The sequence below is a fragment of the Raphanus sativus genome, chromosome 7 (assembly GCF_000801105.2).
Source record: "Raphanus sativus cultivar WK10039 chromosome 7, ASM80110v3, whole genome shotgun sequence".
NCBI lineage: Eukaryota > Viridiplantae > Streptophyta > Magnoliopsida > Brassicales > Brassicaceae > Raphanus > Raphanus sativus.
In genome coordinates, this window is record NC_079517.1 from 10,945,860 (window position 1) to 10,969,404 (window position 23,545).

At 32.3% G+C, this 23,545-nt stretch overlaps 3 protein-coding genes, 1 non-coding gene and 1 pseudogene across 4 annotated transcripts; 4 read left to right on the forward strand and 1 right to left on the reverse strand.

Annotated features, from left to right (window-relative positions):
* Positions 1-1,421: 1,421 nt before the first annotated feature.
* LOC130497561 (transcription factor MYB105-like) lies at positions 1,422-2,770 on the forward strand (annotated as a pseudogene).
* A 2,950-nt stretch (positions 2,771-5,720) lies between these two features.
* LOC108814698 (cyclic dof factor 5-like) lies at positions 5,721-8,297 on the reverse strand. Its single transcript, XM_018587317.2, has 3 exons — positions 8,182-8,297; positions 7,474-7,974; positions 5,721-6,918 (listed from the first exon to the last, which is right to left on the reverse strand). Exons 2-3 carry the CDS (start codon positions 7,648-7,650, stop codon positions 5,920-5,922), a joined length of 1,176 nt encoding a protein of 391 aa, XP_018442819.1. The 5' UTR covers positions 7,651-7,974; positions 8,182-8,297; the 3' UTR covers positions 5,721-5,919.
* A 6,973-nt stretch (positions 8,298-15,270) lies between these two features.
* LOC108816576 (CLAVATA3/ESR (CLE)-related protein 45-like) lies at positions 15,271-16,075 on the forward strand. The gene has a single exon (XM_018589146.2). It carries the CDS (start codon positions 15,365-15,367, stop codon positions 15,737-15,739), a length of 375 nt encoding a protein of 124 aa, XP_018444648.1. The 5' UTR covers positions 15,271-15,364; the 3' UTR covers positions 15,740-16,075.
* A 3,851-nt stretch (positions 16,076-19,926) lies between these two features.
* Positions 19,927-21,023, forward strand: LOC108838881 (60S ribosomal protein L34-2). Its single transcript, XM_056991209.1, has 4 exons — positions 19,927-20,079; positions 20,168-20,247; positions 20,557-20,666; positions 20,763-21,023. Exons 1-4 carry the CDS (start codon positions 20,001-20,003, stop codon positions 20,854-20,856), a joined length of 363 nt encoding a protein of 120 aa, XP_056847189.1. The 5' UTR covers positions 19,927-20,000; the 3' UTR covers positions 20,857-21,023.
* Positions 20,393-20,473, forward strand: LOC130498223 (small nucleolar RNA snoR110). Its single transcript, XR_008937144.1, has one exon. It is a non-coding gene; the product is annotated as a small nucleolar RNA snoR110 (small nucleolar RNA).
* Positions 21,024-23,545: the final 2,522 nt, after the last annotated feature.

Sequence of the window (23,545 nt, forward strand, 5' to 3'; positions counted from 1 at the left end):
CTTACCATTTTAATTTATATTTGGAAGTTTTTCAAAACAACTTAAAATTTCAAGTCGACTCTAAAATCAACTTATTTTGTCATTACTATTTCACCCATGAAATTTTTAAACCTCCTTACATTTTCGAAATTATTTACAACATTGTCATTATTATTTAATTTTTCAATTATCCGAAAATGACAAAAAATTCAGTTACACCTAAACATTTGTTTTTATTTACACAATGTCCGACCACCATGAACTGCCATTTTAAAGCTCCTAAAAGCTCAGAGAATTCAATTTCTAACCAATTTTCTCATTTTGAACCAACAAAACTCAATTTCCTCTCCATTTCCTCTCAGTTTTCAGGTAGAGAGGTTAGTGAAAGGATAGCGAAGTGTGTTTAAGAAAAGTGATTGTGGTTACAAGAGACAGAGACTGTCAAATCACATGTTGCCAGTTAGTTATGACTACTTCATTTGTTTAGATTCACCCTTAATAGTATTCCACTTTCTTTATAAAGCCATGGAAACAACTCGATGTATATTGTCATTGTCAATGGCATTTAAGTGATTTAAGTGAAAATTTGTAAAAGAAAAAAAAGTGAAAAAACAAAGATCCATAGAAGCCGGGAAAGGAAAGTGGAGACCATAAAGAGAATGAGCTTAGGTTTCTTCGAAAGTGTCTCTTTCTTGCTCCTCACACGTGAGATGAAACTAACTGTTTTCTACATTGACTACACTTTAAATAAACTAGAGATCAGAATAATGTATTGTAAACCATTTTGGTTTACAATACATTTTGACCAGCAAGCAATCATAGTAGTAAGTAACTACTAACATTAATTTTTCGTTAGAAACAACAAAAAAAAACAAGGAAAGTTTAGCTAAAAAGCGGTTTACGGATGTTTAACAACTTTCCGTATCTCTTTCACTTTCCCAAACACATCTTATTTTCAATCTCCTTACGGTTTCACATGTTTGGCTATCAAATCAGTTCGTGATAGTCCATAACTTTTTAATAGTTGCCTAATAACATTTTATCAGAAAACACGGTCACAACATATACATACACGCAGATAGCTTAGAGCCGTACGTCATAATATCACAAAAACATCAAATAGTAAGAAATAAAAATCAAATATTCCTTCTGTTTTTTTGTAAGATGTTTTAGCATAAACACACGAATTAAAAAAAAATTACTTTTAATGAAACCGCTTGATCATAACAAAAAAGTAAGAAAAAATACTTAATCATTGCTATTCTAAATAAATAAGACAAAAACTACATATTGACTTTTAATATTTTAATCAATTGTTTTAATATTTTTGCATAGAAAGTTTCAAAACATCATACAAATTATTGAAACAAAATTATCTTCTAAAACATTATACAAAAAGAAACCGAGGAGGTAGTATTTAATATCACACACCTTTTCCCCCTATGAGGATGGAGATACATCCTGCTGACGTGTCATTTCTCTCCATTACACCTCGGTTCCTGTCTTCTTCTTCCTAATAGGTCATCGCTAACCAACAACATGTCTGAAGACCATCGCCGTTGATGGATCAGATTGCCTCATGTGACTATTTCTCTTTTGACTTTAGCAGCTATCAGCATAGTGGTCACTATTATGCAAGTCATAGAGAAGAAGAGATTAAAAATCCTAATCAAAGTAATAACGGCAACTGCAGCAAAAAAGAGACAAGAGTCTGTGGAAACTTTAGACACTCGTCAAAAGCTTCGGCGGCGAGAGGACATTGGAGACCGGCTGAAGATGCTAAGCTGAAAGAACTAGTCGCCCTCTACGGCCCACAAAACTGGAACCTCATCGCCGAAAAGCTCCAAGGAAGATCCGGTAAGTAAAATACTCTCTTTATAATCAAGATTCAAGTTCTTGATGTTTATGGTGTTAATGTTTGGCAGGAAAAGTTGTAGGCTTAGATGGTTTAACCAACTAGACCCCAGGATAAACAGGAGAACCTTTAGTGAGGAAGAAGAGGAGATGCTAATGCAAGCTCATAATCTTTATGGGAACAAATGGGCGATGATAGCAAGGCTTTTCCCTGGAAGGACTGATAATTCTGTGAAGAACCATTGGCATGTTATAATGGCTCGCAAGTTTAGAGAACAATCTTCAGTTTACCGCAGGAGGAAAACGCTGATTCCTCTTAAGCCACTCGTTAACCCTAGTCCCCTCTCTTGCAATGGTTTTGACCCGACTAGGTCAGATATGATCCACTTGTTAGTAATGACCAGAACCACCTTATGTTACCAATTCCTTGCTTCCCAGGTTTGAGATTGTCCTTTGTTTCCTTAATTTGGTTTGGTTTAAACTTTTTTTTATCCTTAAGTGCATGCGGTTTTGTATATATTCCTTTTGTTTTGTAACGTTTAGGTTATGCTCATGAAAATGAGAGTCCGTTGATGTTGGGAATGCTTCAAAACCAAATGATGGTGGACGACTACTCTGCACGGACACGAGAGGCTACTACATTCGATTTTTAAACCAAACCGAGAAGTGTGAGATGCTTGGTGACGGCATGAATGAGCAGAAGAAACCACACTTTATCGACTTTCTTGGTTTGGGGACAGCGTGATCATCATCATGAACAAGAGCGTGATTAGGTTAGTTAGCAAAAAGTCTGAGATGATCAGAGTCTATTCAATGTAGTTTTGTTGCGTTACCTAATATATTAATTGTTGTCCTTATGACTAGTCCCATCCCATGCAACATTCTTAAAGTCGTGTTAGTTAGTTACGCACGTACCACTCTTTGGTGATTTAATGATTATGCCAAATTGTCTCACTTTCAAAAGTAAAGATGTTTTAAATTACAGAAATGTACCGCCTTATAGTTCTAACTAACTCTACAATTTATACGAAAATGTCGCATTCCATCATTAAATGTGGGGTAAGAGTAACAACATGTTTCGTATATGAAGGGGAAGGTGACATATGCTAAAGAAGGGACGATGATGTGGAACTAAAGAAGCGACAAAAAGGAAAGTAACAGAGAGATCTGAGATAGAGAAGTCAAGTTAAAGAGAATAATGTACGTTTGTATTTATTTGGAGTATGCAGAAAATTTACAATACCATGCGATATTGATGAGGTCACAACTTACAAGATTCAGGCTCAAATTGTGCAACAAAAATATTCAAACAGCTACTCTTAATTATTTCTCACACCAATTGCATTTTTTTGTTCCCTCCAAGCAAAAACATTTTCTCCTTCCATTGACTCTTACTTATGCGTCTCATCAACCCAATGTCTCCCACATGTCCCCTTCTCTATCTACTCATTATTTTTGTACAAATGTGTAAACAGATTTCCAAATAAATAAATTTAGTTCATTTCATTATACCATTCTATTATATGCATATTTTATGGTGTTATTTTGGGCAACAGTTTTGATGTGTTATATTATTTACTAGAAAGAGGGATGTTAAATCCGGACTTTGGTCTATTTTTATTTTATTTTTCAGTATTTCGTTATTTCGGTTTATAATAATTAACTATCCTATTAAATCTATATCTACTTTGATTTAGTTCAGTTTATATACTCTTGATTTTTGGCTTAATTGGGTTTATACCAAAAATATAACTATATTTTTGTCTTTTATAATATTTTTGTTTATATGATTAAAACTCTGATTTAATAAAACATAAAAAGTATTTTCGGTACTCTAATTTTAAAATAGAACTAGATCTTGACCCGCCCAACCGGGCGGGTATTTATTTTAAGCTTTTAGTTTTTTATTTATAAATGATATATTTGTAATATTTAAACATAAATTTATATTGAAAATTAACATTTGTAGTTATAATAAAAATTAAAAGTTTAAAAAATATTTTGATATAAATTTTAAATTACTAATAAAAATAATATAGAGATGGGTCATAATATTTTTCAATTCTAAAATCTTAGCATTCTTAATAACAAATAAAATATTTATAAATAAATAAAATATATAAACATATTTGAAATTAAAATAATTTGTTAAAAAAAATCTTACGCCATTGTTGTTTATTTCTATAGTTTGACCCGTGTCTGTATAAATATTTGCTTTCACTTCAATTTTTTCTTTCTTCTAATGATAATATATATATATATATATATATATATATATATATATATATATGTGTGTGTGTGTGTGTGTGTGTGTGTAAATTAATATGTATTACATAATTGTTAGTATAACATTTTAAAACAAATTTTTTATTTATTACTTTAAATAATTATTTTATGTGATTTTAATCGTCTATTATATCACAGTGTATCATATAAAAATCTAATATTTATAACTAATTGGACTTATATTATAATAGTGTTATACTAACAATTTATAAATAAAATATTTTATATTTTATTTATATGATATATAAATTGATTTTGATGCGTGATTTTATTATATTATTTTTATTAATAAATATTGAAAAATATTAAATGTTAACAAAAAATCTATAAGGAAATTTATTTTGATTAAGATTCATTCTATTAAAGAAATCTATTGTTTAGATTAGGAAAAGACATTAAATACTTAAATCTATCATTTAAATAAGGAAAAAAACAAAATTCTCTACTATCTTTGTTACCAAACAAAATTTAATTTCTTAAAGATTTCTATCCCTATTACCAAACAAAATCTTAAAGTACTTCTACTTTAATAAGATAGATGTTTTTATGTTTTGAAACTTTTTGTTTGTGTGTGTCTTTAGAAGTTAACTGAAGATTTGTAGTTACATTTAAATTTTGGAATATACTCCATTAGCAGATTAACGATTGTGCTAGAACATTGTTACAAGTTTTATTAAGTCTGATGTATCATTGCTTTTTAATGTAATTCTTGGTAGAACCACAACTATGCGGTTGACCCCGCTTCACTTCCTGGTGGCGAAGTGACACATGTCAATCTCCATGATGGAAGCTGTGCGGGTCTATATATTCCAGGTGATGAATGTCATGTCTCTTCAGTACCACCCTGAAACTTCCCCTGGACCTCACGACTCTGATAACGTAACTTCTGTTTCTTTTTTTAGACAGTTTATCCAAAACTCGGTTGTATTGAAAAATCAGTAGAGTAGTAAATGTGTAATTTTTGGTTGTCCGTGTCTGCAGCATTTAGAATGTTCATAGAGCTGATGAAGAGGTCGAAAGAGAGCTTCTGATTGATGGTAAGTAAACAACTCGTTCTTTGTTTTGTACTATTTGATGTTTTAATCATATCACACTTTAAAACGCAAGTATTTTTCTTTTTCTCATCGAAGTATTTTTTTAGTGAAAGTGGAGTGAAACTATTGTTTCTGCTGTGACTATGTTAAGGAACATAGCATACAAATATGAATACTAATTAAAAAAAATTGCATATAATAATAAAAAAATGTAGTGTAAAAAAAGAGTAATGTAAAGGACATTGGAAAAGAAAGGATAGTATTTTTTTTTCTTTTTGAGAAAAAGGCTTGTTTCAGTGGTAGTAGTGGTTGGATTATTTTCTTTAATGCAAGAATGAAAGTGAAAGATGCTCTGCTTTCTTCTTTTTCTGGTTTCGTATTCCAGTTATCATTATCTCTCATCTTAATTTCAGCTTGACCCATTTACACTACTTGCAAGCTAATAATCTTAAATGATCTCTCATGCATTTGGAGGATAAGTGGAGCTTGAGTATATGCTTATGTTGGAATGATGGGCAAAAAGGTAATTGTATGTTCTTCGCCAACGTGGCATATAGATAAGGGAGATGTTAAACTAAAAGTTTATATATGTTCCAACTTCATCACAACAATTGAGAGAAATATCTACAACTCCACCATACTGGTCTTAGTTTGAAACAACAAATGATCTACACAGTTTCACCTTCTTTGGCAAGGTAACAATTAGCTTAATCAAATCTCTCAGAATTCATGAATATTTGTATCTATATACTATATCAGTGCTTGCTTATTGTTGTATGTTCTCCCTGAAGTTCATAGATCTAGACATCGCTGCAGGGTTTGCTTGTAGATTGATAGACGTTTCAGGGACCAAGCTTCTTCCGTTACTACGCTTTGTCTCAAATCCATCAAACAGATTGAATCCTTCTGTTTTTCTCTCTGGTTTTGTCGACCACACCGCGGTCTTATTAGCTTCCTTAATGCTAAGACTTTCTGAAACCAATCTTGATGTTGTTATAGTAGTAGCTTCCTTAATTCCTCCTTCAGTTTGATCCCTTGATCGTTTCCCTAAACACGGTGGAGTCTCTGATGTAGGCCATATAGGAACAGTGCAGCCCCAATAGAAAGGGATAGGGTAGAAATTAGCATTAGGACCGGTTGGACTCCATTGGTGGCTATAAGGCCAAGGTGAAGAATTATTGGCAAACATTACTTGCGGAGGAAGAAACCCTTGACGGGTTTTTTGTTCTTGAGGAGCTGAATCAGAGATTATCTTTGTATCTCCTGGCTGATGCTTACCAGTCTCTGTAACCGAGGACTCCAAAGAACCGAAACTGAGGATCGTTCCCGAGTTGTTGTTGTTGTTCTCATAGTCCTCAGAAGTGACGTGCAAGTAATGGTTCGAAGAAGGCCAGCCTTTGTTCTTGCGGCGGCCTGAGCCTACGGGGACGTTTCTCATGGATCCACCAGCTGTCCAGTACCTCTGGCAGTTCCTACAGAAGTAACGTGGCTGGCTCACGTTGTAGTTGTTGTAGTAACAGAATTTGGTGTTTGCGCTTTCGCACCTCGGACATGGAAGTATCTTGTCCGGTTTCTTGAGAGTTGTGTGTTTATCAGCTGCTGATGTACTTGTTGTTGTTGTTATCTCGCTCTGTTGATCAGTGTTGGTCTTGGAGCTTATTGGTGATAAAATCTCAGATGCTGCTTTTGGCGGTTCGTTAAGATGGGATAATGTGTAAGGATCCTTGAATCTGCTATTTTCTTTCTCGTTTTTATCAGCGAAAACCTGAAAATTTGCATAATTTTTATTAGGGTTTAGCAAGAGCCATGTGTTAGGGATATAAAAAAGTCAAGCAAATAGCCAACTCTTGGCTTTTATTAGTGATGAATGTATGGTAAAAATGGTGACTGTTAAATCTGTTACTCTTGAATCTCAAATTAGCCATAGAATCTCAGTATTTTTTTTTTTAATGATCAAAGTAGTTAGAGTCAAAACTCGTAATCTCCTAATCCGGCCCTGAGATTCTGAAGACTATAAACAATAGCAAGGATTTTGGTAAAATTTTAAAAATAAATGGGTGGGTTATGTTTATACTTCAGAGGCCTAAAAAGAAAATTTTCAATTGGTTATATGCCCAAAACAGGTTCTGTTTCTTATGTCTGAAACCACTACGTGTAATAATAAATCCGCTCCAAGTGTCATTTGATCCTATGATCGCTAAATTTTGTCTATAAAACTTTTCAAGTTGACCTAACGAAACTTGATTCAAATCTCAGTTCGTTATAAGTTATTTAACACAAAACAGAAGAGAGGAGAAGGACAAGAACTCGCGTGACGTACCCTGTCTGGTCTGATAAAAGGAGAACAAGAAGACGAGGAAGACGAAGAAGCTTCCTTGCTCTGATCGGAACCACCATGAGCTGTGGACAACGGCGACGGATCATAATGATTCACAGCTACCAGAGATGTAATTGTCCTCCCAAACAACTTAATCTCTGTATCTCTAGATTTAGACATCTTTTTCAACTTAAGAATTCTAGTTCCTCTAGAAATATGTCTGGTCTGAATCGTTTTCTCAGTTATTTTTAATCAGATCAGAGGAATAAAAAAGACAATATGAAGAGAATACAAGGGGCTGAGGTTTGGTATTAATGACGATAGTGCGTAGGAAAGAGAGAGAGACCTGTGAAATTTCGAGAGCCACATGTTGTTTTACAAAGTGGGCTTTTAAAGATCTTTTTCACGCTCTTTTTGATTCCCCGTTCTAGTGCCGCTAAAAAGATTTGCCACGTCGGATTTTTTATTATTTAATGAGCAAGAGTTACACTTGGTTCTTGGTGTCTGGTTAACAAAAAAAAAAGAAGCATTTTCAGAATATTTATACAAAAATTAGTACTTTATTAGAAAAATTGTCACTGGAAAATTTTAATGATGTAAATGCACTGAAAAAGAGAAACCTAAGCAATTGGTAAAACCGTAAAGTCAGATGTCGGTATATGAAAAAAGTCATACTAATAAACAAAAACATTTGAAGAAAAGGGTTTACACCTTTCATCCGTATTGACTGATCCGTAAAGGACCGTAACCAAACTCGATGTTACAAATCTATTATCGACGTATGTACGCATAGTCTAGGTTAGCTATTTTGTCGATCATTATATTTCAAATGTACGATGCTCTTTGTATATATTTATAGATTTGCGGATGTAATCCGACAAGGCATAACCAGTCAGTGCCAAGCTGTTTAAGTGTAACCACGTGGGAAAGGCCCCCACTTCGTCTCCAAAACATCTTACATTCTCTACCCATGTCAGCTGTAATAAAGCACGTGCGGATCGGTCCATCTTCTTTTAGGTTCGTCTGCCAGAATCTTGATGTTTTTGTCACGCATGCATCATGCATGTGACCAATAAACATACAACACGTTTCCAACGAAGAGGAACATATCTGATGTGTAGAGTGTAGGCAATTGCGTATCCAATAGATGCATCGTTGGGCTCTTTAATAAAAAGTAAAATAATTAATTAATAAATAATTGTTGAAAAGTTGTGGTAGTCAGAGAAACTATGTTCTGGTAGTGACTGACACATGGGATTTCCAGGTAATGAGATAAGACTGGACCATAACCTTTTCTCTTATCCCATTAACTCTTTTGGATTGTTTTGTCTCTTCCTTTGTCATTGTTTTCGTATTTTTCAAACTTCAACTATGCCTGCGTGCTACTTTCCAATGTGCAGAAGGGGAAAAAGCAAGAACAAATTAGTGATCGACGAAAATGATTTGACATTATGAAAATTGAATACATGTTAATTACAAGGTCAAATGTCTTCATATAATTTTGAATACGACTGTACTTTGGCTATAGGGTCATCATGGCGTATATTGGACCATGTAAATTTGGCGCCATGATACCGGAGATCCCGGATTTTGAGTTGGCTAAGACAGGTATTGAAAGCAACCATGGGAAAAGTGATTACAGAGAAGGAGGGATCCGAGTGCTCTGCCGGATGAGTTATCTCATTGAAATATCCTCCAACTATTCAGGGTTGATTGTCCAAGGAGAGTGAGGACTGAATCTGGAGAAGTTCGTTCCAAAGCTCATTCCTTTCCTCAGCCGTGTTTGCATCATAGATAGTAGTGAAGTAGAATGAGTTATGGACCCCTGATTCCACCTTACAAGTCATGGATTGTCTAGACTGATGGAGGATCGAGACAGTTGAATGAGGTTTCCAGATTAAGATGATTCGCCTATCATGAAGTAAACTGAACTTTTTTCATTGGCCTGAACTACTCCTATTTTAATAGTTGTGTGAACTAAATTGAATATATTATCGAACCTGTGTGACAACCTAAAGGAAAATATCTTACTTGATTCATGTGAGCATATATACAATTCAATAGGGTTACCAAACATTTTGAGAGACTGAGAGAAATATAAATTGAAAATGGACATTTTTTTCATTGTCTCATCTGATTCCAAAGCGTATGTTTTTCCGAACAAATAGCCGAAATCTTATTTTATCTGAATTCAATTATTTTACCTTCATGTTCTTAGTATAATATGAAAATGTTCTTACGGTACCTTCCAAGTCATGTTATATATATGCAGTGAAATGGCGATTGTGGATGAAGCCATCTAATACAATTCGTCAATAAATGTCATAAATTTGGTTAGGTGTGACAATTCTTGGGGTTTTGTGTATATCTACTTTAGTATTTGGTCAAACCAAAATCCAAACTCCAAATCCAATTAACCAAATAATAATAATTTAGTTTTTTTAGAGGAAATCGAATCTAGAACTAAAGTGGATATACACCAAATTCTAAAAAATTATCATTAGGCTACCATTACATGGTTAACATTTTTCAGATATTGAAATATATAAAGATATGTTTTTCCAATATCTGAATTTGCAGAAACTATTAGAGAAATGAGAATTAAGATTATGTATCACTTCAAATAAATATGTATCACTTGTACTTGATTGATGTAAAACGAGACCGTCTAATATGCACATGATACTCATACCACACCACCTAATAGCATCCTATGTGGATCTAACTTTCTGTACGTTCTGCTCACATGTTATATGTTTGACTTATTCGAAGTTACCCCCCAACATATGTCAGAAGGGTAAGATAAAAGAATGCAAAGGCCAATTTCATTGAAGAAAACAATTTTTTTTCCTTCGCATGAACTCGAGCAAATTATAAAATAAAAAGAGCCACCTATTAGTCGAGAAAAATGTTTCATACACGGCCCAGTCATTTATAGGCTTATCATGTTTAGGTCCATTTGGAACATTTTATTTATCTTATATATTAAAATAGAAATCATGACTTCTTTCATTTGTGATTCTTTTTTTTTTAATTTAGACAATTATTTAATTTTTATGAAATATATATTATTAAAACTAATAATATATATAATCTTTTAACTACTTTAATCATAATATGTTTTGATATCTTTTCATTTTAAATATAAATATATACATATTTAAAAAATTCTAACAAATCTTTTTAAAGGATTTTAATAAGATCTTAATTTTCAAACATTATATGTAAATATCTTCACTAATTCGAAATTATTTATGAAATATTATTATACATTAAAATATTTCATAAAATTAAAAATATAAGTTTAATCATGTTTTATCTATTGTATAATATTATCAATCATTGTAAGAGAAAACTATTATATCGAGCTAAATATGATAAACTATATTGAATTGTCATATTTTATTCTTTAAGTATTTATTTTTGAAATATAATATGTTTGTGAAGCAGGTTAACATTAGCAAACTATATAATACTGTATAAAAATCAACATGTATTTCATTAAATCTAATAATATACGATATTTTAATCATGATATCTTTTCATTTTCAATATAAATATTTATTTTAAAAAATCTGTTAAAACATATTTTAAGCAATATCTTAATTTTCAAAAGGTTTATGTAAATATTTCAACTAATTTCATAATTAGCAATGAACTATTATTATACATTAATATATATTCAGTTATCATATAAAAAATATTATATTGAACTAAATATGATAAGTTATATTAAGTTCATAAATTTATAAATTTTATTTTCATAAATATAAAATATTTATGCTAAAAATACAAAACGATGATATAATTGACTTAACATTCACAAACTGTATAATACATGTATAAAACTGATATATCTTAGACTTTTGTATATAACTAATATATTATAATGAATAAACGTAAGAAAATATTACTAATAGGAAATTCTATTTTTCAAAATTGTCGGGTCAAAATGAGCATAAATTTAATACAAAATAATTTTTAATATGTTGTTTAATGCAAATATTAGTTTGTTCTATAAATACAAATACAAGAAGATAAGTATATAATAAGCAGTAAATACATGTGACAGTTTTAAACAATTGATTAATTATACATGTACACTGTAAAACTATGTATTTAAAATAGTTGTATAAACATTTAGATATATGATTAATATTTAGAATGTATACCACTAAAAATTTAAAATAAGTATAATCTATATTATTAAAACAGAAACATTACAACTTCTTCTAGGTGGATTTTAAAGTTGGTCCTCTTATTATTTTACCTATCTTAACCAATTTTAATATATTTCCTTAAATGACGTTCACTAATAACTATAAACATTCTCTTCCGTATCCTACCTATAATTATAATATAGATGCGTACACAGTATACTTCGTATGTTTCCAAATTAAAAACGAAAACTAACATTCATTTTTTTTTGGTAGGTCGAAAACTAACATTCACTAATGACCATACATTTCGTATGTCTCACCAAATGTCATCCATAAACATTAACTTTTTAATTGCCCTATTTTATATTTTATATTTGATATTTTATAGTTTATATAAACACTGTTCTGGGTTTATATAAAATCATCATTTACTTTTCATTTACTTTTCATTCATAAATAAACCGATATAAGTATACTATGCATAGATATCGGATTAATATCCAAAATATAAACTATTTTAAAGTTGTCTAAAATGTTTAAAATAGTCAAAAGTAAACATCTAAAGTAGGTAAACAATAATCAAAACACCAAAAATACTTAAAATATATACTTATTTTCTATCCAAATATTCAAGCTAAACCTGTTTTAATTTAAAATTTAGGTATTTTGGCTTACATTAATTAAATTTATATATTTCGAAAAATTTAAAGTATATATAAATTTTGAAAATTTTAAAATAATTTAAACGGGTTATCCGAGGCCGAACCGAATCCAAAAATATCTAAATCGAACCGGAACCAATATTTATAAATACTTGAATAGAGCTGAAATTTTTAAACTCGAAAATCTCAAACTCGAATAGATTTTAATCGAATCCGAGTGGATATCCAAGTACTCATCTCTAACTTAGTAATGTAAAACGATCAAATATTAAAAATACATAATTTAGTATAAAAAATAAAAAGTAAAATAGAAAATTAATACCCGTGCTGTCGCACGGGTCATAATCTAGTATTTATATAAAACTGAAAACAAACATTCGCGCGGTTGCACGGATCAAAATCTAGTTTTTATTTTAAAAAGAGAATGAATAATTGCAAGTCTCACGAGCATGTAAGCTAAACCTGATTAGAAGTTATTTCCAGAGAGGGCTTAAGATAAGCTAAAAATTCATATTAGACACCAGGAGTGCTGTTGTGGCGGCACTGTTTTGTAATCTTCCAACTACATCATGTTAGCATGCTCTAAACTTGATACCAGCCAAGGCCAAAACCGGTCCATGCGGTTCCACCCTAAGTTGAGCCATGTGGTAACTCAGTTAGGACCAGACTAAATTTAGATTGGGGAAATGAGGTCCGACTCTATTAGTCCATCAGAGCATGCCTATTCATTGTAAACCAATCACAGCTCTCTGTTTTAATAATTGTTGTGCACTAGACTTTATCCACCGAGGGAATATCAACTTCAGCTATCCTGATTCCATTGTAACACAAATTAGCTTCTTTTGGATCCTTTCTCATGCCATGGTGGCCGCTTCCTTTGATTGGTCACATTAAAGAACCCCAATTGAGAAAATAATGTTATTATTTTAAATTATATATTATTATTTTAAATTATATATACAAATATATATAAACAAAACAAATTCCTATAAGGATCAACATTCAAGATTTCGTTATCTTATTTTTAAAATGTATGTTTTCGGTTTTTTGTAGTAAAGGAAAAGTTGCAACTTTAGGACTAACCTCGAGAACGGAGAAAAGCAAAGTGAAAACTCAAAATCAGCAAATGGGATTTTTTTTTCTAGACCAACGACTGGCCTCCCCCTGCTGCTTTGATTTAGAGCCTGCAAGCAATATCCAATCCTCAGTTTTAAAATATGTTACTTTGAGACAGAACCTGATGCTTCAGAACGTTCCAAGTACCATGTGACTGAAAAAAAAATCTCTAAAACAACATTAAAGAATTTAAATGAGGCAGTAAAGAAAGGGGAAGTCAGATAAAGAAAAAGATGGTCCCTTATGAAGGTAAGGATATCTTTTTATTATTCTCATTAAGGGAACCTTATCAACCAAAGTGGTCTTTTTGAATCACTGCAATGAGGATTAAGATATCTGGATGAATCAACAGGGTGGGAAAGAAGCATTAAGAGGCATAATTAGCATAAACAAACACACCCAAATAATACTTTGTTATGGTGAATATTGAATCTCCCAAGCTAGAATCTAATAATAATTTCTACAGTAAATATATACTAATAGTGTTTATATATTGTAATCCTAACATAGTTTCGCAGGCAAAACCGACTATGAGGCGTTATGTTATGTTTTTTTTTTAATATTGATGTAATATTTTGTGAGAAGATAAAGATGACGTAGCGCCAGCCGATGTTGTTGCAAAAAGGTAACTTAAGAAGCCTTAAGTGAAGGGATGAAGATCTTAGACTAATATAAAGAATCATCTGAAAGAACTTTTTTTTTTTTCTGAAACACCAAAAAAAAGATGATATACTTGCCCTGTTGTAGTACCGTTGTTTTACCAATGTTTAATGCTTTATTAGTCTGAGTAGCTTGCTCCTGTTGGCGGTAGTAACAAAAACCAATAAAACCACTTTCCTTAACAACAAAGGAATTATGACCTAACCAGAATCCAGAGCATAAAAGGGCGTAAACTTGAATGATTAGTGTAGAACCTATTTTCCCAAAAAGTTAAAGGCATTGTATATTTCCAAGTACCAATTTTGAATCAAGTAAAAAACCATTCAATGGGGGTGAATGCCATATTTGAAATCACATAAGAAAATAAACCATAAAACAGTAACTTAACTTTTTGATGCTAACAACTATGAGTTGGTCCACTGGTGGATCTGGGAACATTTTTAACCGGAGGCAATATCAAAGAAAATCAAAATTCTTTACTATTTTTTCAAAAAAATTAAAATTTTGCTAGGGGTACGTGACCGCCCGTTCATCGTCTATTTGTTTACCAGCTAAGAATTTTGGAGGTCACATGTTCAAGTTGGGGAAAGGCCTATCAGCTACAAATTTCCTAATCGTTTAAAAAAACATCTTCCACATTGTTTTGGTTTCTTCCATATTATTCGAACAAGTACATAGCAAATAATAATACTAAAATAAAATACTACTATCAGCACCATATTAACTAGGTTTATAACCTAAACTCTTGACTGAGCTAGGCAGTTTGTATATGGTGAATACAGAGAATCTCACGAAACATGTTCACTGCAAAAGAGCAAGTGTTCATGAATGTACAACAGGACGTGGGTAGTTAAGGAAGGTCTTTCAGAAACCCCAAATTGGCCAATTATCAAGTCAAGATTGTCGGATTGAGAAGGATATGGTTAGACAAAAAGCAAAGGACAAAATGTAGAGTGATTTAGGGAAACCAATGAAGAGAGATACATAACTTCTCTTTTTTTATAATCATTGTCAGATTCTTCCTATAACAGCCTTAATCTTACTTAGATTTCCAAAGCAATGTTTTGTTTGAGTGAATCTATATTCCCTAGGGACCCATTGTGTTTTTTACACTTTAAATCTTCTCCCTCTAAATCCCGATAACTCATGTATATATAACTAGGATCTATGTCTACAGGAAGGAATACATGAACTAAGATACAATCCTCTTACATTTCATTATCCGTAACCCTCTTTTATTTCTTTGAAGAAAAAGAAAGATATTCTTTGATTCTTATTGTCTCCCTAAGAGCAGATATGCTTGGTTCCAGCACAAGGATAATGTTTTATCTTTTTGTCTGCATAGGATTACTATCAGACAACATATATAAGGTCTCAGCGTTGAGAAGAAGAGAATTCTTCTTCAGACAAACACAAGGAGACAAAGCTGGAGTTCATCCAGGTGAAACTGCTACGCTGGAGAGCGTGGATATTCATTTTAGGCACAACCGTGAAGAACACGGAATCCTCAGTGAGAACCGGCGCATTCTTGAGAAGGTTAACAAGACTAAAGTAACAGCTGAGAAGACGCAAGCACAAAAGAATCAGACAAAGGACTCGTTGCAATCAAGCAAGAGACATGTAAGACGTGGATCAGATCCTATCCACAACAAATCGCAGCCATTTTCTTAAGTGGCACTGCCACAACAAGAATCAGATACAGAAAAAGGCAGTACACTGTAGAAAGAAGAAGAAAAGAAGGCGCAACAATCAAACTTATCAAGCTTGAGGTAGATTAGTTGTGTTTTTTCTCGCAAGGATATATTTGATAGAACACAGAATATTGGCTAATGAAACCATCGTGGTATGGAGAGCAGCATGATCTGTTCAGATGCACCAGGAGAACACATGATTTGTTTCCAAAATATATCTTTAGACTCTTTTGTCTGCATAGTTAAAAGTTTTGATCATCTGCAACTTTACTGTGAAAACCTCTCTTTGAACTTAAAAAAGGTAACCACTTATGTCTTTCTAACATATACCAACAAGTGAAAATGAGTATCCAGGAAAATACAAACCACCTCATATATTTTCAGGAAGGTCTAGATGCTTGATGTAAGCAGAGATAAATCATTATTAGCTTAATTTACTTGTTAGCCCCCCAGTCCATAAAGTAAATTATATTGGATCTATTCCATAAGGTGTTTCGTTCTACACTCTCATCAACAAACATTGGGATAAAAATATTTTTAGTCTTGTTTGTATTAGTAATGTATTGTTTTACCACCTCAATTCTAATTTGGTAGTATGCAAATTACTGACAGAAAACAAACATATTGTTATAATTATCTGATAAGTAATCAACGTTTATGGTGGATAACTTACTAAGGCTTCCCAAGGTAAAAGCGATTATGTGTGGCACTAACAATATGTCATTCGTGCATGTATACATCTAAAATAATTTTGTCTGAATGGTAATAGAAGAACATATGGTGCAAAATACAAAAGTAAGTATGATTGAAGACTTGAAGTGGAGCATACGAATTATATTAAAACAAACCGTGAAGAACACATGGAACAAAGACCGCTTAGAAGCATCTATTTTATTAATTCTTCAACATCACCAGTTGATTTGATATGAAGTTATGTCCATCATTTAAATTTTATAACTGTATCTACTTTAATTAAATCAGTAACCACGTTCTCTTTATGTCTAACAAAAAAAACAGTTATGTTTCTTTTCTTTTTTGACATCAACAAAATACGTTTCTTTCTGCTGAAATCAGTTCCATAATTATTATTGATTTTCGATGAACATTTAAATTTTCATGATTTAACCCAGACAAAAACTCAGAAAAGAGCAGTTATATTTCTCAGAAATTATTCATGCAATAATTTGTAAACCGATGAGTTTTAATATTGGCAACAAATTGTGCTTCTGTCACGATGAGGGTAAACCAATGGTTGGATTATTGATTTACCTATTTATATATATTGTTCAATTTCAGGTTCAAAAACGTGGACAAAGCAGCTGATTCCAGGAGGGTAGAGGTGACTGTCAGTAGCGATTCCATCGAACTCAGCCAATAAATCGAATTTATCAAAATCATTCAAGTTTTTGTGTATTAAAGATTTTTAAAACTGGATGTTAAACAACAAATCTTTAATTTTGATGCAAATGAAAAGGAAACAGCCAACAAGTAGATCAATTGCGTTAAGATGGTATGCGGCGGTGGAGAGAAAAATTTGCAGAAAACCCTTAAGAAAGAACACAAAATATTTACATGTTTGCCATTAATAAAAAAACAATAATAAGGAAAAAAATATATCTAGATTCGAACCCATGTCATCTATGTAAGAAGCCACTTAGACCACAATGATTCATCGTCTTCTTGAAAATATAAAACAAAATCGATTTGCGAGTGCGGGTTATTAGTATTTTATGCGGAGTAAATGTGGATTGGTGGATTTATCGCGGTTATTTTTTGTAGTATTTTATGCGGAGTGAATGTGGATTAGTGGATTTATCGCGGTTATCTTTCGACCCGTAAAGTGTTTAAAAAATAAAAAATAAAAAGTAAATATTTTTTTAAAAAAATACAGGAATCTAAAAATAATAATTTAAAATTTTGAATCATATATAAAATTTTAATATAAATATTTTTATAATAATTAAATTAATAATTATTTTACTATATATATATATATATATATATATATATATATATATATATAATCCGGAGATAACCATAAAATTAAACGGAGCAGGTGCGGGTACAAAATTATTTGTTTGCGGGTTGTGCGGGTCATATTTTTTAACCGAAATAAAATTGAAAACCCGCGGGTTGGCGGGTCAGCGGAGCGAGTTCGATTACAATTTTTTAACTGAGCGTATACCGGATCAATTTTTAAATTGCTATTATTTAATAAAATATCAATACTATTAATTCTTCAACATGTCCAATTGATATGGGTTATGTCCAACAATTATTTTTTCCACAATAAAAAAACCATATATTCTATAACTGAATCTAATAAATATTTTGTAACCACCTTTTAACTCCATAATGGTCTGGGCTTATTAAAAAAAACCAAATATTTTATAACTGTTTTCCTTTAATTCATATATTCTAGGATCTATAACTGCAACATTTATGAAAATGTACAAATAAATTATTGATATATGTCGATTTAAATATGTATAATAATTACAGCACTTTTTTGAAATATATGCACATTTTGTTAGGGAAAATATATGTTATTAATCAACAATAATACATTAATTAATCCAAATTAATAACCACCTTTATTCTTACTATTATGACTACTAATATTTAGAATCTAAGTTTATGCTTTATATTTACTAACCCTGACCTTTTAATAAAATAAATAATTAATATAATATTATTTACCATTGAAAAGGTTAATATAAAATAAAAATAATTAGATTTTATTTCAATTCATGAAATACAAATTTATTTAACTAAATATATCTACAAAATTAGGATTTTGCCGATAAATAATAATTATCATGAAATTAAATAATTAAAAGATAATTAAATTTATCTCAATATTTCGGGTCAACCATTACAAAATCACGGATAAATGAAAATTTGATGGATTTTTAATCGTATGGGATTTCTAAATAGAAATTTTATAATTTAATTCAAAATCTAAGCTGAATTCAATGTAGATCACTAGATTTACCACGGGTGCCGTAGATTCATATCATATATGAAATATACTAAAACTATATCATTAATTAAATTTAGCAAAATTTGGATAAATATAATAAATTAATATTTTAATATATAGGTCCAATTTAATCAGATTCGAGGCCTAGACTTATGGGATAGATTCTATATTGGTTTTTCGAGTACGAATATTTAATTGCGTGAATAATTCAAAATGCTAATAAATACCACAATATTCTGATTTTATTTAAACCTGATTATATATTTCATCATCAAAATTATTTTTATTAAAACGTTAAACCTATTATAATATTCACATATATAATGCTTTCTTTGTAACATTTAAATGTAAATAAATAGTCAGAAATATAAATTTATATTCAATAAATGTAATTTGTTTCGGCAAATAAATTTGCACTTTGAAAACGTGGATCAAAAATAATATTATTTTGTTATTTAAGAAAATAAAAATTTATAGATGTTAGAAATAAAGTACAATTAATATATGAAATGACTATGATAGAAGTGTTTATAGTTATGAAAAATCACAAATTCAATATAACTATCAAAATATTTTACTGAACTTTTTAAAAAGTAATATTTACACAAATATGATCACAGAAAACACAAATATGATTTACAAAGAATACACAAACATGAAATTAAAATTTCTAAAAAAAATGTAAAACAAAAATATACCCGCCATTTGAAGGGCGAGTCAAAATCTAGTTAATTAATAAAACCTTATCAAACAACTGCTACTACACCTAGGGCCTAGGAAAAGAAATCCAAACGAATCAAACAAAAAAATTCTGATTCTATAGCCAATTTGATCTGAGATGTAGAAATATCCTATGGATCCTATAGGGAAGTATAAAATGTATCTAAATGCAAAGTGTCATTAGCGGAAAAATCGAAAACTCGAAAACCTGATCAGCCATTTACAAGGGAAGAAGTGAACTGTACGTGGGCTAAATCCGGGCCTTAGACCAAGTCATATATGGGCTAGAAAATAGTGAATTGTATAAATAAATAACTAAGAAAAGGATATGGACTAATGATGTAAAGCCCAACAAGCCCATAATCTAAAGCAAACTAACGAATCGCGTCCGTTGATTTACCAAACTGTAATCAGATCTGATCCGTCAGATCTAGGGTAACAGGGTTTTGGAAGCAGAGAAGGCTTTATATACATATATATTAGGTTAAAACAAGCCAGCCTCCTCAGCGTGTGAGCGAAGAAGAAGCGGAGAAAAAAAATGGTTCAGCGTCTTGTATACCGTTCGCGTCACAGCTACGCCACCAAATCTAACCAGCACAGGATCCTCAAAACCCCAGGTCTGCTTGAATCAAGAATCTCTCCTTCATCGATCTATATGATTCGTAATGCTAATATTAAACCTTAATGCTTGAATTGATTTTGCAGGTGGTAAATTGACATTCCAGACCACTAAGAAGCGTGCAAGTGGACCCAAATGTCCTGTCACCGGCAAGCGTATTCAGGGTGTAAGTCTTTTTGTGGATGTTCCCATTGATCATTGCAAATGTATTAGTTTGGTTTTTTAGTGTAGTCTAAGTTTGTTGGTTCGTGCTTATTGACGGTCTTGTGCTGGTTAGATTAATACAACACCAGGACATAACTTTATCATAAGCTAGATTTAGTGCCCTGCCTTGTCTTAATTAAAGTTGTCTCCTGTAAGGATATTACTGTTCTACTTGGTGGCAGATATTTAATCATATTCAAACTTGTATTTGTTGTAATTTTAAATGATGCCTAGTTCTTCTGTATTAATTTATGTTTCTGTGTTTCTTTAGATCCCTCACTTGAGGCCTGCTGAGTACAAGAGGTCTAGATTGTCTAGAAACAGGAGGACCGTGAACCGTGCTTATGGTGGTGTTTTATCTGCTTTGGCTGTTAGAGAAAGGTTAGTTCTTGCCCTCATTTCTCTCCCAAGTACGGCTCATTGACCAAAAGTCAGTTTTACATATTCTAACTTTTTTTTGGCTCTTTGTGTTGACAGAATCGTTCGTGCTTTCCTTGTGGAGGAGCAGAAGATTGTGAAGAAGGTTTTGAAGCTCCAAAAGGCCAAGGAAAAGGTTGCTCCCAGGAGCTAGATTATCATATAAGCTTCTTTTGGAAAAAAAAATGTTTAATGGGATCTGTTCTAGCAATAGTACTCTGGTTGCAGAAGTTTGAGAGAAATACTTTTTTTTTTCGTTATCCATTGAGTTTTGATTCTGTCGACATTTCTCAAATATTGCGTTTTTTTTTCTCGTTCACATTTCACGTTTCTACTTTTACCAACGAAGCTGCATTGTGAATTGGTTTCTAGATATTACTGTCTGCACTTTGGCCATTAGTAACATTTAGAAGCAGTCGTTGTCCCCTTCCCGAACGTTATTCCCTGCACTTCACCGACTTGTATTACGAACAATCGGTGACTAATAATAGAGTTGTAGAAGCAGTCATTGTAACTTCCCCACACGCAAAAAACATGGCTAAGTTCTCGTTTCTCAAATGAGTTTAGGCCACTAAGTTTCCATAGTTCATCACTGAGAATTGCATTTTGTTGTTTCATGAACATCAATTCAAATTGTGATTCATTTTATTTTCATCGATTACGTTTTTTCTTTATCATTCTCATATTTGTTGTAACCAACTCTCCTGTATATCCGATCTATTCGGTTTACCAACAACCATTGTCGTAGGACCAAAGGAAGGACCAGACAAACTTTCAACAATAACCTGATTTCAGTTGGCAGAAAATGTGATTGTACTAGGTCTAGGCACTTTACCCGGACCTGAAAACCCGAACTGTAATTCCGATCTGAAATATAGGTTCAGATCTGGGTCTGGTCCATGTTAAGTACTCCGGATCTATTCTAAGTACCTATTTGGTTCTTTTTTATAGAACCAAAATCAAGCACCATCTTTTTTGGTTTATGGACACGGCCCAAGATGGGGATCATGTTGACCAGTTTGATCCAACCGGGATTTTTCCATCAGATCGTGACACTACTTTGGAACTAGATGAGCTGAGTGAGATAAGTGACACTACTATGGAGCTGGATGAGCTAAGTGACACTAACTTGGAGCTGAATGAGCTATGTGACACTGAAGAAGGAGCTGGTTTAGCTGCTGGGCGAAATTAGTTTTTTTCGGTCCACCGAAAAATTCATAACAAATTCAATTTGGGTCCTTATTACACCAAATTCGACCAGCCTTTCCTGATGGTCTCCTGCCCATTTGCATCAAGAAATATCAAGAAAATGAGTCAAAGTTGTGGCCTGCATTGATTTCTTCAAAGACTAGTCAAAAGTCAACTTTTCGGTTCTACAAAAGTCTTTAGTCTTAGTCTTTGTTTGTGTTTTCTATGCTTCTAGTTTTCCACAATTATTTATGTCTTTCTTTGACTCATTCTACTATAAATATGTAATCCATTTCATGAATAAAAATCAGTTCATTTTGGTTTTAATTTTTGTTTCTTTTCTCTGAGTGAGAGAGTTCTTTAGCTAGTTCATCGGTTTGAACCGGCTTGTTGATTTAGTGGTCAGCCAATCATCTTTGTGTGTTATTTGGTGGTTAGCCAACGCACTACATCCGTTCTTTGGTGGTTAGCCTTAGATCGTTGGTATATCAAGAGTCATTCCGCACCTTTTGACGATCCTATCAATTCATCCCAGTTCCAGAAGTGCCTTCGTCTTCTCGGTTCATATCCAACATCCGGCCAAAACCATCCTCCCGATTTTGGGTCTATCATTTGGTATCAGAGCCACTTTGGCTGGTTTGTTTTCTATCTTCTTTTCACCTTCTCATCTCTTCATCATTTCTTATTTCTTTTTGGATCCGGGCTGTTCCTTTACTCCCTTGGAATCGCCATTTAAAAAAATCAAAAAAAAATCAAAAAAAAAAAGAAGTAAAAGTTTTGGCTTGAATCACATCTGAAGAGAAATCCAGGAGGAGTGGTGGAAGAGAAAGCCTGCTGGCCGAGGAGAAATCCGGCCTTATGACAGTTAAGACGGATCCACACAAAAAAATTATCTTCATCTTTCTTTCTCTTTTCTTTTTCCCACAAAGTTTGTTTTGGGTTTTGATTGCTGAATTTTGACTGCCTATCATCCTTTGAACCAGTAGAAAGAACTCCGAGTGATCACCTAAAAATCGAGAACTAAACACTTTGAGAATGTGAGGATTTTATTTTCTAACTCGGTTGTTAAGTGTTTTCAGGATATTTGGACTTCTCAAGAAATCAAAACCACAACAAGACCTCTACTTTCCGTTTAAAACTGTTTTTGAAAAGGAGCAATTGATTTTTGATAAGAAACAGTTTGCTTCTAATGGGTTTGATGTTGTGCAGAAACAAAGGAAGAGACGAAACAGGTCCAATGATGATGAGAAGAGGGTCAGAAATGGTGATCGTCCCTTCACCAAAGCCAAGAGAAGCAGTTGTGATATGCTTGATCAGAAAGAGCTTCAGACTTATGCCAGCTTGGAGAAGATGTTGCATAAGGCAATTCTTGCTATCCGGCAACTCAAAAAGAAGGGAAACACCAACACTTCTCCTGCACCAAAACAGCAAAGTAATTTTTCTTCTCTTTCAAATTATGATTTGAAAACTAATGTTTTGTCTTCTGATAAAAGTAAAGCTGTGAAACCCACAAGCAAAGCTCATTCTACCAGGTGCTTCAAATGCCATATGATAGGTCATTATGCCAACAAGTGCAAAAAACAGAAACCGTTGGTAACTTTGGAGGAAGTTGAAACCGAGCCAGAAAAGGAAGGACTTTCAGATCCATTGCCAAT